Below are 16,594 nucleotides of genomic sequence, written 5' to 3' on the forward strand. Positions count from 1 at the left end.
TTTGACAAATTTAGGGGAAAGAAGGAACTCCATTGGGAATTGAGATAATTATATCTATTGTGGGTAAGATTTAATAAGATGATAAATGAAAAGAACATGATGAACTACAAAGCAATACCACTGAAAGGTACTGTATGGCTGTGCTGGAAATCACAGTATCACATAGAAAACATCATTCTGCGTTTAGAATGGATTAGGGTGAAAACTACATATTTCAGTTTCCATCTTCTACTTCACATAAAAAGGGGCAGACTCTCAAAGGGCCCTTTCAAGTATGGCACGTCGTCATCCTGTGAAATAAGGGATCTCACATACCTGGGATCCTGTTGAGCGTCACCCAGAAATGTTCATCAGGACTGAAAGTGTCTTTGGACCACTGGAGCAAATCAACAGCCCGTGGGTCCTGGAGAACAAAGTTGGTAAACTCTCTTGATAGAGCAACATAGGCAGAGCCAAAGTAAATGGTGAGATTGTGGGGAGGAGGCGGCTTCAGAGTTGTGGTTCTGATCACGTAGGAAAGCTCTTTGCCCAGGTGCTCGCGATGGACGTATTTGGTCCGACCTATTGCGTGAGCTGGAGGCAGCACCCCTGGGGTAATGTTTTTCCCTTTAAATCCTTTCAGGTACTGAACTATTTCCTTGTTGGTTTTCAAGGGGAAGTCTTGCCCACAGGTGTTGATGACGTACTTCCATGGGATCTCCGAGGCCACAAGATCTTTGATGCAGTTCAGGTCGGCCTGGAGCCTGGAAATCCCACCATAGACAACTGGCTCCATCTTGGAAGCCAGAAATGCATTTGGGAAGCAGCTCAGTAATTGCTCCACTGCCTCTTTAAATTCAACTGTTGCTTTTTCATCCACATGCACGCAGTAGACATTCTGGGGCATGTAAATTGCCCTGAAGAGCCTTGCAAATGTATCAAAATTGTGATGGATGACCATTATATACGCCAAAGGAAATTCAACTTCTTCTTTAGATAAGGGGGCCATGATATAGTGGCTTTGGGTCAGGTATTCTTTGCAAGAAGACTTCTCATATATCATTAGTTTGTTTCTCCACAGGAAAGGTGTTTTGCCTTTGATAAAGGATGTGCAAACTTGAGTCAGCATCAAAGCATCTGAATTATTCAGCCTCTGGAAGCTTTGCTCACCCCCAAAACTGAACACACAGAACACGATAAAAATGATTACACAAGAGACAGAAACTATAAAGAGATAACGCATGGATGAAGACATGCCTCGAAGAGGAGCGAGATTTCAAAGACCGTGAAAATCCGTGAGTCCTTTCCCAAACTTACTTTTTTCTCCGAGTTCTTATTTTGGTACATGCTCCAGTCATTCCTACCCTGAAGGAGACGCTGTGAATTTATTCTGTTTCATGCCGAGAGTCCAGCTGCTGGCTCTGTCCCCATGCTGATATTAGCAACTGATCCCGCCTTGTTCTCTGCCTCTCTCAAACCTCCTTTGTCTAAATCCCAGTAGCAGGTTGCTTAAGCCCAGCCGTTATCCCTCCCTCTGCCTCCCTGCTTGCATCTGCGAGCTGTTTCACTTAAACTCTGGTAACTGCGTTTCCCCTGCAGATTTAGTTTCTCCCTTCTCTTTTCTTTCATGCCCCATGATTCCCGCCACACCACGCCCCCTCCTTGTTATTGTCATTCAGGGAATTTGTACAGTGAAAGCCAAAGTTGAAACAATGTGTTCTGGCAGACAAGCATTTCCTGCTAGTCATCCGACAGGCTGTGGCACTCACTCCCGCTCGTCGGTCATGGCAGTGATCCACAACCTGCTCCCTCGACTCTTCCAGTACAATCCACGGGATATAACATAGCTTTACTCTCAAATATGCTGCTTTAATGAAAAGAAATGACTGAAGTGACTAGTAAAATAAACCTCATCCATCCTGGCTCCTTTGAGAAGCTTTGCTGCCCCACCCTACCCTGTTCTAAAACAAGAGGTTGCAGGAGTTGCAGTCCTAGGGGATCTGAAATGGCAGGGATCCTGGTCCTGTGACTTTGAGATTAGGTGACAGCCCCTCTCCTCTCATTTCCAGCTTCCACTGTGGGGCCTGTCATAGGATATTGGAGTCAAAGGAACAAGTTCCTAGCTATACCCCCGAATTTAGATGAGACCTTAAGGCTTTACTGCAAAGAATTTGAACCCTGGCCCAAAATGATGTTTAGATTAGGAGATCTTGGGGACATTCAGGTCTTAACCACCCAAAGAACATCATCTAATACTCAGGGAGGTGCTTTATACCTGCTCAGTTAAGCTTATCAACCACCCAGGAAATAAATGTCATTTTCCCCTATTTATAAATCATACTGTTTTGGCTAAGGAGTACTAAGCTCTTCCACTTAGAAGATTCTCTTCTGCAACTTTTCACTTTTCCACCAGCTACTTTTTAATAGATTAATATATTTTATTTAAAATATACCAAGTACTGAATGCCTTCCCATGTCTCTCCACTATCTATCTGAACTTCACACTCCACCCTATGGCAATTAACTCACCTGGGAGAATGAGCCCCACTCCACCCCATGAAGAAATAATGTTCTCTCTCCTTCCTTTTGAACAGTCTCTACCCTGTTATTAATGGACTAGAACAATACAGGTGTGCTGACTCCTTGCTTTCAGCACAGGTAGGCAAAGCAGGGCTACCTGCCGTGATTCTAGGCAGTCCACTCCACCCGAAAGGCGTATAGCTTCCTGAGCGCACTTCAGGTTTTCATTCTTCTCGTTTGCATTGTTCCCATTGTCCATTCTTACAGGTTGGATATTATTTTCTCCTCTCCCTTACAAAATTCTCCTCATTCTTCAAGACCCATCAGAAATAAACTCTATGTAGAACCCACCTTTGTATGTGTTGGCAAAGTGGAAAAAGAAAATGCAGCCACTGCATAGATAAAGCAGATCAGTCTCATTCTTAGTGTTTCCAGGGAGTACAGCAAAGAAAATGATCATGGAAAGTTCATTACCAAGCTTCTTTTTTTTTCCAGATAATACTTTAAATGTTAGGTTATTATATATTATGTTTCAAAACAACAGGGTAGTTTCAGTATCGAATTTGGCAATGCCTTTTTGCTTGAATGAATATTAAAATATTTACAGTTTGACAAAATGTTCAGAGTACAGATACATAATTAGGCCAACAGAGGCTGTTTATATGATTATTTCCAACTGGCTAATAACACAGGGGTTCCAATTTACACAGGCTTAGTGTAATTAATAGGACAGGCATTAATAATGTTACTGTATAAGAAATACAAACACTAGCCAAATTAGGAACTTCCATAATACTTCTGTATTCAATCCATTAATTCAAATGGCATTGCTTGTGTACTGAAAATATAGCTGTTTTTCCTCTCTGCCCTAGGGGCTCTTCTTGGGCCAACTTTCTCCACCTTCAGGTTTTGTTTTTAAGAAATCCCTATAGGAGAACTTTAAAAAAGGAAAATTGTTTGTTGCACTGGAGGCAGGCTGTCCCCTGTTATATCTTCCCTTCCTCACAGGCATACAGCCTGCTTATCTTGAACAGACACCGCATGTTTTTTGCTACTAAGACTGAATAGCTTGGCCTTCCCAACCCACCTCTGACTGCAGGCAAGGACAACGTTGGTTCTTGCAGGCCTAACAACCGTGACTTGTTACTCACTTTGTACGCAATTAGTCCCAAACTAGCCAATTATTCTGGATAGACATGTTTATCCTCCCCTAGGGCCACCTTAAAGCTTACTTTTCATTCCATTCAGAAGTCTTTATTTTTTGTACATTATTTATGAATTTTCCCAGTTGTGAAGCTGTCTAGAACACAGCTCCAAAATGAACAGGGTATCCTTTCTTTGAAATAATGGAAGACTCAGAATCTCAATGAAATAAAGAACTAATCAACGAGGGAAAAGAATGCCTGACGCCGTGGCACTTCTAGGCTTTCCGTGTGAAGGGATAAGAAGCCCTCGCCTGACGCTGCAAGACCTAGAGAAGAAGGAAGAGAAGGGAGTGTGCTGCTTGCCAGGCTAAGGGAAATCTGTGACGAAGGTGGCAGACGGTGGTAACAGACCTTGCATGTTGTGCTGAAAAACTTTGGCCTTCATCTTGCTGCCTAAGGAGCACCACCAAAGACTTTAGGTGGAGCAGTGTTCCCAGGCAACACGTGCCAACTGGGGGAGGAACAGGAACAAAATAAAACATGATGCGAAAGTACCCATCAGCTCACGTGTGCATAATGCACACATGAATAATAATAATACTATTAGATGTAAATAAAGCCTTTAAAACTATGAGGAAAAGGTGCTACTACGTAGCTACGTAGCTACGCCTTCATTCACAAGGTTTCCTAGAAACAATTTCCAGGCTCTAGATACGTCTGTAGATAGTCACAGAACATCAAATATTGCATCAGTTGAGGTTTTTCTTAAATAAAGAAATGAAGATGGGGGAAGGGTTTAAAGTCCCAAGGTCACTAAGGAATTAATGGAGTGGGAATTAGTGGAAAGTCTAGACTTATTTTTCTATCACTTAAACCTTGTAATGTAGAACTTTGTACACTACCTTATTTATAGTATTTATTTACCTGTATCTATATATATACATATATATACATATATATATAATACATACATATAATCGAGTGAATGAAGTCCACATCCCCCGTGGCTTCAGGTGCCCATAGGTAAACGAGCTCTTAACCAGAACTGGAAACACAGCAACTGTAACTTTTATTTTGACAAACAAAAACTGACCAGATTGATTGACCAGATAGATTAAATGACATTAAAAAAAAACAACACAACTTTTAACCAAATTTCTGGGAGAAACGATGCAAGATGTGTTTTTTCTTGGGTGTCAAGGGTTGTCCATGAACTCCCACACTATTACTCACAGGGCACGGTGCAAAAATAAGGACACTGATCATCTGATCTTAGGCCCTCACTTACTTCACCTCTAAAAAGGATGTTCTCTATGGTTCCTTCCAACTAAAACGAGCTATAATTCAGTATGTGTGGAGTGAATCCACTAAGCGCAGTGACGGAATCCAGGAAGTGTGAGTATGGCCCCTGTCCTGTAGGAGATTATATTGTCCCTAGGATTCAAAATACATATAGCTGAAAATACAACAAACAAAACAGGGAAGACTATGGACCCGTTACAAACAAACTTAACATCGTGGGAGCTCAGAGGACAAAAAGTTCCCCTGAAGCTTGAATGGTGAGAAAGGGCTTCCAGTGGTTAGATTCAGACACTTAGAGCGTGGAGAAAGCATTCTAGTTGGAGAAATAATAAGAAAGATCAAGCACACAAACAAGAAAGCCTGAAAATCTTCCCAGGAACAACTATGAATCTAGAACTTCTCTGGCATGGCTGCAGATAAAAACCTTCAATTCAGGGAACCATGATCTCAAAGTATCAGTCAGGTTAGAAGGTGAACGCTAGCAGAATGGGGACTTTTGCTTCCTTTTCCGATTATAGCCCAGCAACTCCACCAGGGCTTGGCACACACGGTGTTCAATGCTTCTTGAATGGGTCCAGAATCACCTGGACATTTGGAAAGTGCAGTTTTTAACTATGAAAAAAAGGAGTGTTGAAACCCATGTTTACCCAGTGTTTTAGTTTATATATTAGAATAGCACGTGAAAAAAATCCATGATTTTTTTTCTTTAAGCCAATTTCCAGTTACCGGAGGTATGATTTTAACGTATGAGTAGTGCTTTTTCCTCTCTTCTCTTTCAGCATACGCCTACCCAGAGACCTAACTATAAACGAACCACAACAGCACTCAACTCCATACACACCTTCTCATGTGTCTGACTTTTGTTTAATTGCATGTACTAATTCAAACTTCATTTTACTTTCATAATTGTTCTGGGACTTGTTTTTCCATTCTTAATTAACTACTATCCTTTTGTTGGGAAAGAAACTGGGGAGACACAGGCTCAAGCAGAAATACTAAATCTATAATGTTAAATAATAGCCAAAAGGGCACTTAAAGGACTGGTTCTGATAAAGTTTGTTGACGTAGCAGTGAGAGGCTAAGTTATATTGGCAGAAAAGGTTAGGTAAATGAAGTGAGATGCTATCAATTCTTGGGCTCACTGATGGCTGTTCTTTGGAAGGTCATTTCTTTGAGGTTTGCTTTATTATTGCAGCAGGTCATATGACTCAGGGACTCATTCTTAATTATAAAATATTGGGACTTATTTTTTTCCCTTACACTAAGAGGAATTCACTGGAAAGTAGAGAATGGTGACAATCCAATTCACTTTGGACACTCAAGTAAATAAGACTGTTCTGGGTGGCTAGATGGTTTGTAAATGGAGTTTTTTTTTTTGTTTTTTTTTAATGATCATGACGTTAAAGAAAAGAAGAAAGAAGACATTTCCAAACACATCTTTAACTAAAATAACAATTCTCCCATAACTGAGAGTCTTCCAGTGGGGTTTACTGGGGAAAATCCACCTTCTCCTGGGACCCAATCATTTCACTTTCTATACCATTCGACTAATTAGCAACAGAAGAAACTGTTGTCTAGATCACAGAACCCAAAGTATTATTTCAAACTCTCATCTCAGAGGGGGAGAACAAGTCTAATGCAGAGAATTTTAATGGCCTCGGGGCAGGTCCAGAAGGTGGTCACTCTAGACCATATCAAGGTCATGCGAGCTGAAGTGATCTGCATCTCTTTTGATGTAGCAAAGGTACCATGGAAACACTTCCTGGATGCTAAAAGATGCTAAGCAAGTACTTCCAAAAGACAGTATATACAAATTCAAATAGGTAAATGTCAAAGCATGCACAGATATGCGGCCATCTTCTGGTAGCATGAATGTAGCAACTAGAAATATGAAGAGCCTGAAATGTGGGGGCTTAGAAAATGAAAAATAAATTACCCAAAATAAGTCACAGAGAATTAGCATTTCAAGATGAAAGTTACCACTGAATTTACAGGTGGAAGTTAATTGCTTAACCCTAGAAGAGTAACGACTCAATTGTTTCACCAAACCATTTGTTTTCAAAAGTATTCAGTCAGACTAGGGGTGTTTGTGGCTTGAAGATAACGATAGTGCAGATGAAAAGTTTGCAAATGTCTCATCACCAGGGGGGCTTATTATAACACAGGTTGCGGAACCCCAACCCCAAGCTGTCAGTAAATTCCAGGTGGAACTTAATAATTTCCTTTTCTAACTAGGTACTGGAAGCAAAGTTTGAGAACCAATGGATCAGAGACCAAAATTCTTTGATTTTTTTTTTTTCCCTTAATGACCCCACTGGATCTATTTTCCTATGACTAAACAATTTACTGTAAAACAAAACAAAACAACAAATGTTTTGGAATAAACTATACTGTACAATTCAGAAATGCTTAATAAACATGAACTCAAGTGGTGAACAATCTGATCTCTGGAGTAAAATTTACTATGAAAAGCAATCTGTACCCCTAAGAAAGGAGAGAACATGGATATACAGAAAGATGCTAGTGCTCTAATTTAAATGGGAGAAACCCTAGCTCCAAGTTGTCCTGCCCCGAATGTGGTCTCTAATTTACTGTCCACAGCAAGCATGCCTGTGCATAATTCCAGTCTTTCACAAAATGTGGGTGTGGGGACAGAGCCAGAAGAGCAGTTTCCAGGCTCTCAGCCTCACATGGAAAGTTGCTAGCTCGGTTATTAGATAGCCATCCGCTATAATCAGATGGCCATCCGCTGTGGCTGGGTGGCCATCAGCTGTTACTGGTTAGCCATTAGCCACTAACATGACTGCGGTGGCTACACTGGCAAGAGAAAGAGGGTTGGCAGAGAAGCAGACTGCGGAGTGCCGTTAGCAGATTGTGGATTGCGGATTGTGTTGATCCTACTTCCTGTGTCTTGCCCAGCCTCCGACGAGATGGGGGTGCAGGAAGACTCCTCCTTGGGGTACTGGCGGATGTTTGTTTTTGTGTCTCGATCAGCCACCATCAAGAATATAGTGGTATGACTCCCCTATCTATGGCTCCATTGTTGTTCCTTTTTGGCCTCAGCATATCCTGCGTTCTTGAGTGGGGAGCGGGAGCTGAGACCCTGCATTACAGTGGGATAGGATTATCTACTGATAAACACTGATGTCTGGGTAATCTAGTACGCCATAAGCTGAATAAGAGGAGGGTGTAGGAAAAGAATACAAAAACAAACGAGACAAAGGCAGAAAATACCAAATGTTGGTACAGCTCTGGAAAACTGACAATATGTACTAAAGCTGAGCACAGGCCTAACCTATGACCCAGAAGTTCCAGTCTCGGGCATTTATTCAACAGAATAAGTACATGTTTATAAAAGAACATATAGCTCAATATTCACTGCAGCCATATTCACAACAGACCCAAACACCCACCAACAGCTTAATAGCTGGATTTCTCAGCCTTGGCACTAATGCCATTTTGGGCTGAATGTGCCTGTGTGGGGGCTTTCCTGGGCACTCTAGGATGTTAGGGAGGACCCCCCTGGCCTCTACCACTAAATGCCAGTACCGTCCCTTGCCCGCCAACCATCCCCCCACCAAGCTGTGACAACCTAAAAGGTCTCCAGATATCGCCAAATGTTACCTGGGGGCAAAAATCACTGCTCCCCATCTCACACACCTCCTTCTCTACACAGCAATGAGAATGAATAAATACTATCACTACCTGCAACAACAAAAAGTGAATCTCACAAGCATAAGATTGAGCAGGAAAAGAAAAGAAAAACAGACAGAAAAGGAGTACAGGCTGTATATTTCCACTTCCATAAAGGACAAAAACGGGGCAGAGTAACTATGCTGTTAGACATCGGGGCAGCGACTGGGATGCTGGTCGTGTTCTGTATCTTGATGCTGGTTACATGGTCCGTTCAGTTTATGAAACTGCATCAAGCTGAACACTAATGATACGTGCACTTTTCTACGTTATACAATACTTCACCAAAAATGGAGGAATGAATGAATGAATGAATGAATGAATGAGTCATGGTCCTTCTCTTACAAAAAACTCTTCCAGGGGAGTCTTTTTTTTTTTTTTTACAGTTAGAACAGTTTTTTTTTTTTTAATTTTTATTTTTTTAATTTATTGGGGTGACAATTGTTAGTAAAATTACATAGATTTCAGGTGTGCAATTCTGTATCACATCATCCATAAATCACACTGTGTGTTCACCACCCAGAGTCAGCTCCCCTTTCCAGGGGAGTCTTAAGGTGAGTGGGGATCAGGGGTCCTTCTTCAATAACTAATATTTATGAGTATTACTTTTAATAGATACTCTGCAGTACCACGTACAAGAGCCCACATCACCTCTTTCTTAAGCAGACTACTGCTAAGGGTGTCTCCACTCTGGTGCCTGACACCAGCCACCCTCAGTCACGACCCAGCCACCTCTTCTTCCTACCAGTGAACAATATCCAGAAGAAAAGGAGCCAAGAGAAAACAGAACAGGACTTTAAAACTTACTTCAGAAACTCTTTGTGCTCATCGACACAGACCTGAGTGCCAGTCCCTAAGGCACTTGTAATCTAGATTAGAGAAGGGTGGAGGGGGCACCTGGACTGACAAACAGAATTATAACAGGGTACAAAGAAGTATGGATGACAAAGCTGATAGCTGGCTGTAGAGGCTATCACCCCCACTTGCCCGGTGTAGAGACAGAGACTCAGAAGGTCACTGAGAAGGTCTCCCAGGGACCTCCCAGCCTGGGGTCACTCAGTTGGGAGGGTGTGGGGACAGAGCCCCAGAAAGCAGTTTCCAGGCTCTCGGCCTCATGTGGAAAGGTGCTGGCTCAGGTAGTAGATGGCCATCAGCTGTGGCTGGTTGGCAGTCAGCTGTAACCATTGAGCCATTGGCCACTAATATAACTACCGCGGCTACGGAGGGAAGTTGAGGAGAGAGAGGAGAGAGGAGGAGAGAGGAGGAGACTGAAGGAGAGTGGAGGAGAGTGGAGGAGAGTCGGTCGGTTGGCAGCAAAGCGGACAGCAGGTCGCACGTCGTGTAAACCCAGCCTCCAGCGAGACCATAGTGGTATGGCTCCGTGGGTGCTCCTTTTTGGCCTAGCCATATCCTGCGTTCTTGGGAGCGGGAGCAGAGACCCTGCCTGACACCCCGCATGACACTTGGCGTAGTCGGCAGGATGCCCCGCACAACACCCCACATGACAAATGGCGCAGCGAGCAGGGTATGGTGTCGGCCGAAACTCTCCGGAATGTACTGGAGCAGTTTACACGTATAAAAGCTCAGTTTCATAAGCAGCGTGTGGTGCAGGCCAAAACCTACCGAAGCATGGTGGAGCGGTTTGTGCGTGTGAGAGCCCAGCTTCAGGAGGCCCGTGAGGAGCGACACCGGGAACGGGAGGCGCGGTCTGCCTGGGAGACTCAAGCCTCCAGCTGGCACACCACCCTCTTGGCCATGGAAGGCGTTGCCTTAATTTTGATGATCTGCTGCGGCCTTAGGCTCCGAGGGTTGTGGACATCTTGCCCTGAGGCCTCCACCCACTCAGACACCTGGCACAGCGAGCAGGATTCCGACCAGGTAGGAATGGAGTCTGACTCTGGGCAGGAGGACGTGTGGCCCCCACATAGTGTGTGGTGTCCGGTGGCCACTGTTCTCAGGAGTTGGACCACCAAGGAGAGGTGGGAGGACATGGACGGCTCTCCAGCCAGCGTGGAGAGGGCCCTGCAGCTTTTGGCTGAGCGGTTGCCGAAGGAAGAGAAGGCCACAGCCGGCCATGTGGGCTGGAGTCTCCTCACGGCCTTGAGTCTCAATACGGAAAATGCGCTTAATGAAATGGCCCAGGTGCCGGACCAGGTGTCCCGGTTGCAGGCGCTGGAAGCTCAGGTCCGCCTGTTAGAAGAGGGGCCCCACAGTGGAGACTCTGAGGCAGAGGCGGAGGAAGTAAGTGGAGACAATGTAGCTCCCAACCCCCAAGCCCGGCCAATCTTGAAGCAAAGAGTAAAACGTGAGCAACCTTTGGTCCCCAGGGGCGTTGCTGCCGGCAACCCAGCTGTGACTGAGTTCACAACCTACACCCCTTACACTCCCACTGAGTTGCAGGAGCTGGGGAGGTGGTACAGACAGAGCCCTGGAGAGCCAGTCTCAGCTTGGCTATTACGTTTATGGGATGAGGGAGCAGACAACATTCTCTGCTCCCCGGGCGAGATGGAAAAGCTAGCCTTCGTGATAGTGCATCCGTCCCTGCGACAAAGGTTACAGAACTGCCATAGGTTGGCCCACGACCAGGGCAACCAGTCTCTAATGGAGTGGCTCACTGCTGCGGTACGCACAGTATGGGGACAGGCTGGCGAACTGCCAGACACTGTGAGTCAATGGCAGTCATATACAGAACATACGCAAATCATCCATGAAATGGGTATGAGACATGCTATTTTTAACCTTAACATGCAGGGGCCGGATGACGAGCTTTTTACAGCCAGCATGAGAGATCTGGTTTTGGATACTGCACCTGCGAGTGCTTTTGGATCCTTTGTTGCTATTCTTACACCTTATGTAGGGCAACGGATCCATGAAGTTACAACTGCCATGGCCACCCTAGGGGATGTTGAAAGCCGGAGGCGAAGGAAATTAAGACAGGAGGTTCACACAGTTGAGACCTGGAAGCCCAAACCAAAGGTAAAGGGGCGAGGTCGCGGACTCAGAGAGTAACACGCGCACAGATGTGGCGTGATCTTGCGGCAGCAGGGGTCGATCGGGAGACAATAGACGGAAAACCCAATGCACTCCTGCTGAAACTTTGGAAACAGTTGCGTCCGGAACAATTCCGGAGAAGCATAAAGGAGACGTCTGGGCAAGCGCGACCCGTGTCCCTCCAGGACTTCATGCAGCCACTTGAGGACAACTCCTTTCAGCTTGATTAGAGGTGGGGCCAAGGTACCTGGTCAGAGGGGACAGCAGGGACCGGAGGCCCCACGTGGAACTGTCCATACATTGGTCCCCTTCTAATGTGCAGAGGCTTTTGGCCCTAGTTGACACTGGTGCAGACTGCAGTCTTGTTTATGGGAACCCAGAACTGTTCCCTGGACCAGCAATCTGCATTGATGGCTATGGGGGAAAGACTGTGACTGTGAAAGCTGTTTCCTTACCACTGGGTATAGGAAGGCTTCCCCCTCGTATCTACAAGGTTTATGTCTCCCCCATTCCAGAGTATATTCTAGGGGTGGATGTGCTACATGGCCTCAGCTTACAGACATCGGTAGGAGGGTTCCGTCTCCGGATCCGGGTGGTGAAAGCGGTGACACGCGGGCATGCTCACCACCCTCCTCAAGTGTTGCCACAGCCCCGGCGCGTGGTTACAGTGCGACAGCACCGCCTTCCAGGAGGGCAGGAGGAGATTGGTCGTACAATATTGGAACTGGAGAAGGCACATATTGTGAGGCCAACGCACAGTCCCTTTAACTCCCCAGTATGGCCTGTCAAGAAGCCAGATGGGACCTGGCGAATGACTGTGGACTATAGGGAGTTAAATAAGGTGACACCACCCTTGCACGCTGCAGTGCCTTCAATACATGATTTAATGGATCGTCTGACTGTCCGCCTGGGGACATATCACTATGTAGTGGACTTGGCCAATGCTTTTTTTCTCCATTGACATTGCACCCGAGTGTCAAGAGCAGTTTGCTTTTACTTGGGATGGGCGGCAGTGGACTTTTCAAGTCCTTCCGCAAGGATACTTGCACAGCCCCACTATCTGCCACGGGCTCGTGGCCCAGGATTTGGCACAGTGGGATCGCCCATCCTCTGTGGCCTTGTTTCATTATGTTGATGATATTCTGTTAACATCAGATTCTCTTTCTGATTTAGAGCAAGCAGCTCCCTCTCTTCTCCGCCACCTGAAGTCACGCGGCTGGGCGGTGAATGAGGAAAAAGTCCAAGGCCCTGGCTTATCTGTCAAGTTTTTGGGTGTTGTGTGGTCGGGTAAGACAAAGGTTATACCTGAGGCAATCATTGATAAGATACAAGCCTTTCCCCGGCCGACCAAGGTCTCCCAACTGCAGACATATTTGGGTCTGCTAGGATATTGGCGGGCGTTTGTACCCCATTTAGCACAAATGGCAAGGCCCTTGTACAATATGATAAAAAAAAGGGGGCCTCATGGGATTGGACAGAGGCTGTAGAGCAAGCCTTCGTTGCCACAAAACGGGCAGTGCAGCAGGCACAGGCTCTGCAAGTAGTGGACCCCGGCCGCCCATTTGAACTTGATGTTCACGTAACCCAAGAGGGGTACGGATGGGGCCTCTGGCAACGGCAGGAGCGTCTCCGGTTGCCAGTGGGATTTTGGTCCCAATTATGGAAAGGAGCAGAGGTCCGCTACTCACAAATAGAGAAACAGCTGGCCGCTGTGTATGCAGCCCTAGTGGCCACAGAAGCCATCACAGGAACGGCACGGGTGTTGGTTCGAACAACCTATCCTGTCCAGGGGTGGGTCCGTACGTGGACCCAGGGACCCAAAACGGGGGTGGCACAGACCACCACCCTCGCCAAGTGGGGTGCCTACTTGGAGCAACGGAGCACCCTTAGTTCAAGCCCTTTGAGGACAGAACTACAACAGGTCCTGGGGCCTGTGGAGCTTGTAGCCCAGGCTGAGCCAAGCGCTCTGCCTAGAGGGGAGGACTTGGAGCCCTCGCCCTATAAAGAAGGACAGTCCCCAGTACCTGAGGATGCCTGGTTTACCGATGGTTCTAGCCGAGGGGCTGCAGCTGTTTGGATGGCTATTGGTGTGCAGCCCAAAACAGACACCATTTGGTTTGATACTGGGACTGGCCAAAGTAGCCAGTGGGCTGAGCTACGGGCTGTGTGGATGGTAATCAGCCACGAGCCTGGGCTCCTAGTTATTTGTACTGACAGCTGGGCGGTGTTCCGGGGCCTAACGCTGTGGCTCCCTACGTGGAAACACCAAAACTGGTTTGTAGGACACCGTCCACTGTGGGGTCAAGCCATGTGGCAGGACCTTTGGGACCTAGGGCAGAGAAAAGAGGTGACCCTAATGCATGTCACAGGTCACTCCCCCTTAGTGTCCCCAGGTAATGATGAAGCAGATGCCCTAGCACGGGTCCGATGGTTAGAACGGGCTCCTGCCACTGATATGGCCCATTGGCTGCATAGGAAATTGCAGCACGCCGGAAGCCGAACCATGTGGCAGGTGAGCAGACGCTGGGGTCTGCCTTTGAAATGGCAGGAGATAGCAGATGCCTGTTATGACTGTGCCGTCTGTGCCCAGGACAACCCCCAAAGGCGGAGGCTCCCCTGGGAGACACAGCAGATTACGCGAGGGAGGGTGCCCCTCACTCGCTGGCAAGTGGATTACATTGGACCCCTGCCTAAGGCCCGCAATGCGATATACGCATTTACAGCAGTTGACACTGCTACAGGATTGATGTTTGCTTGGCCGTGTCCAGCTGCGGATCAGCGGCATACAGTGGTCGCTCTTACACGGCTGTGCGCCCTCTATGGGCGCCCCCAAGTCGTTGAAAGTGACAGGGGTACCCATTTTACAGGCAAGAAGTGCAGCGCTGGGCTGCCAGGATGGACGTGCAATGGTTGTTTCATGCTCTGTATAACCCACAAGCAGCTGGCATGATTGAATGCTATAACGGCCTTTTGAAGCAAGGTCTCCGGGTGTCAAAACACCCTCCCACGATGCGTGACTGGGCCTCGCGTTTATGGGATGTCCTGAGAGTCCTGAATGAGAGACCACGGAAGGGAGGGCCCGCACCAGTAGAAGCTCTGCTACATCGGACGGCCGCTCCCATTCAATTACAAGTTACCACCAGTGAGACTCTGTTAAAGCCAGGCTACGGCAGAAATGGAAACATTTTGCTGCCAGCACCTACATGCTTGAAAGCAGGGGAACGGCAGCAATGGACTTGGCCCTGGCAGGTCAAAAGCCCCCACTGTCGATGGTTGGGCCTGATAGCCCCATGGGGGGCCGGTTTGACTCATGATTTGCAAGTGACGCCAGGGGTGGTGGCTGAGTGGCCACCGCAAGTGACTGTAGTATACGAAGGTCCCGATACCGGGATGATTTTGCGGGGAGACTATGTGCTCTCACTATGGCCTATTATGGGGTCCCCTGTTCTGTTACATGTTGAAACTATGCAAGGGACCCCAAGCACTGCCATAAAGGTTTGGTACCACAAACCGGGAAAGGTGCCAGTGGCAGCAACCCTCCTTTCCCAGGACAAAAAGCTGGCGTGTATCCTCCCAGATGGAAGGGATTTGCCACTGTTGGTTCCTAAGACTACCGTTTCTTTTCGTCCGTAGGTGTCAATAGGCTAATATGGCACAGGGCCCCTCGCGGAAGACGCTTGTCGCGTAGATTATGAGGCGAGAACCTGTAGGGGTGGAGTGTGGGGACAGAGCCCCAGAAAGCAGTTTCCAGGCTCTTGGCCTCATGTGGAAAGGTGCTGGCTCAGGTAGTAGAAAGCCATCAGCTGTGGCTGGTTGGCCGTCAGCTGTAACCATTGAGCCATTGGCCACTAATATAACTGCCGCGGCTACGGAGGGAAGTGGAGGAGAGAGGAGGAGACTGAAGGAGAGTGGAGGAGAGTGGAGGAGAGTCGGTCGGTTGGCAGCAAAGCGGACAGCAGGTCGCACGTCGTGTAAACCCAGCCTCCAGTGAGACCATAGTGGTATGACTTCCCTACCTATGGCTCCGTGGGTGTTCCTTTTTGGCCTAGCCACATCCTGCGTTCTTGTGTGGGGAGCGGGACCAGAGACCCCGCCTGACACACCGCACGACAGAGGGGCTGACCAAAGACGTGAATGAGAGCAGCTCTGCTCCAGAGCTCTAGCTGTCAGTCAGTGTGCCATCCTGTGCCCTTTCAGGCAGTCCCAGAAATGTCTTGGCATCAGCACCCAGATCAACTTCATGGAGAAATCAAGAGAAATAAGGAGACCTATGTTCACTTTCAGTAAGACACATGCATTCCTTTTCCCAACATTCCTTTTCATTCTCTCACATTCAGTCAACCAACGTGTTAAGAATGCACCTAAGCCTGAAACACTATGAAATTTCTTTTCTTTTTCTTCCAACATCTTTTTGTTTGTTTGTTTCAGAAAACCATCTGGACAAATCTTTTCCTTCCGGCTTATCTTATGACTGACTTCCAATTCCATCACTCCAGCCCCCTCTTCAGGTGATCACTTTTCTGCATGGTCTGATCAATCACAAGCAGGAGGCATAACCCAGGGAATACTTGGCCCCAGAAACAACTGGGTTCCCCAGGAGTGGCCCTTGAACTAATTAACCAGACACCTGGTAATAGTCTCCAGGGACAGAGGCTCTGTGAGTCATCCCTATTTCTTTCTGCAGAGAGCAATTCACCAAATCCAAAGTACTTCGTCCTCTGTTCTGACTTGGGACTTCACATGCTCAGATCTCACCCTCATACTTCCTAGACTCCCAGCCCTTTGCAATCCTCAGAATACCAGCTTTCCGGATCCCTTTTGCTAAGTTTGTTTTTAAGCTTTCCTTTCCTCTGGAGACTATGTCTGAGACTTCCCAGAGACTACTAAAATATTGACAGGAGTCTGATCTACTAATACAAGAATTCCATTAGAATCAGTTACCAGTTTTTCAAAAACATACCACC

The 16,594-nt window shown here is 46.9% G+C and overlaps 1 protein-coding gene across 5 annotated transcripts in view; it reads right to left on the bottom strand.

The window, feature by feature from the left end:
* Positions 1 to 16,594, bottom strand: part of GCNT2 (glucosaminyl (N-acetyl) transferase 2 (I blood group)) — a 93,037-nt gene that overhangs the window by 54,249 nt on the left and 22,194 nt on the right. The window contains exons 1-2 of one of the 5 annotated variants that reach the window (XM_033114052.1): positions 1,297 to 1,489; positions 316 to 1,074 (exon numbers count right to left, since the gene is read on the bottom strand). The exons of 1 other annotated variant lie outside the window; for it this stretch is intronic. In XM_033114052.1, coding sequence (XP_032969943.1) covers positions 316 to 1,042 — 727 coding nt within the window. In that variant the 5' untranslated portion in view covers positions 1,043 to 1,074; positions 1,297 to 1,489. Of the gene's footprint in view, positions 1 to 307; positions 1,673 to 16,594 lie in introns of those variants that run through there. 3 more of the 5 variants (XM_033114046.1, XM_033114050.1, XM_033114047.1) reach the window with 3 other exon arrangements.

The sequence above is a fragment of the Rhinolophus ferrumequinum genome, chromosome 9, assembly GCF_004115265.2.
Source record: "Rhinolophus ferrumequinum isolate MPI-CBG mRhiFer1 chromosome 9, mRhiFer1_v1.p, whole genome shotgun sequence".
Taxonomy (NCBI): Eukaryota; Metazoa; Chordata; class Mammalia; order Chiroptera; family Rhinolophidae; genus Rhinolophus; species Rhinolophus ferrumequinum.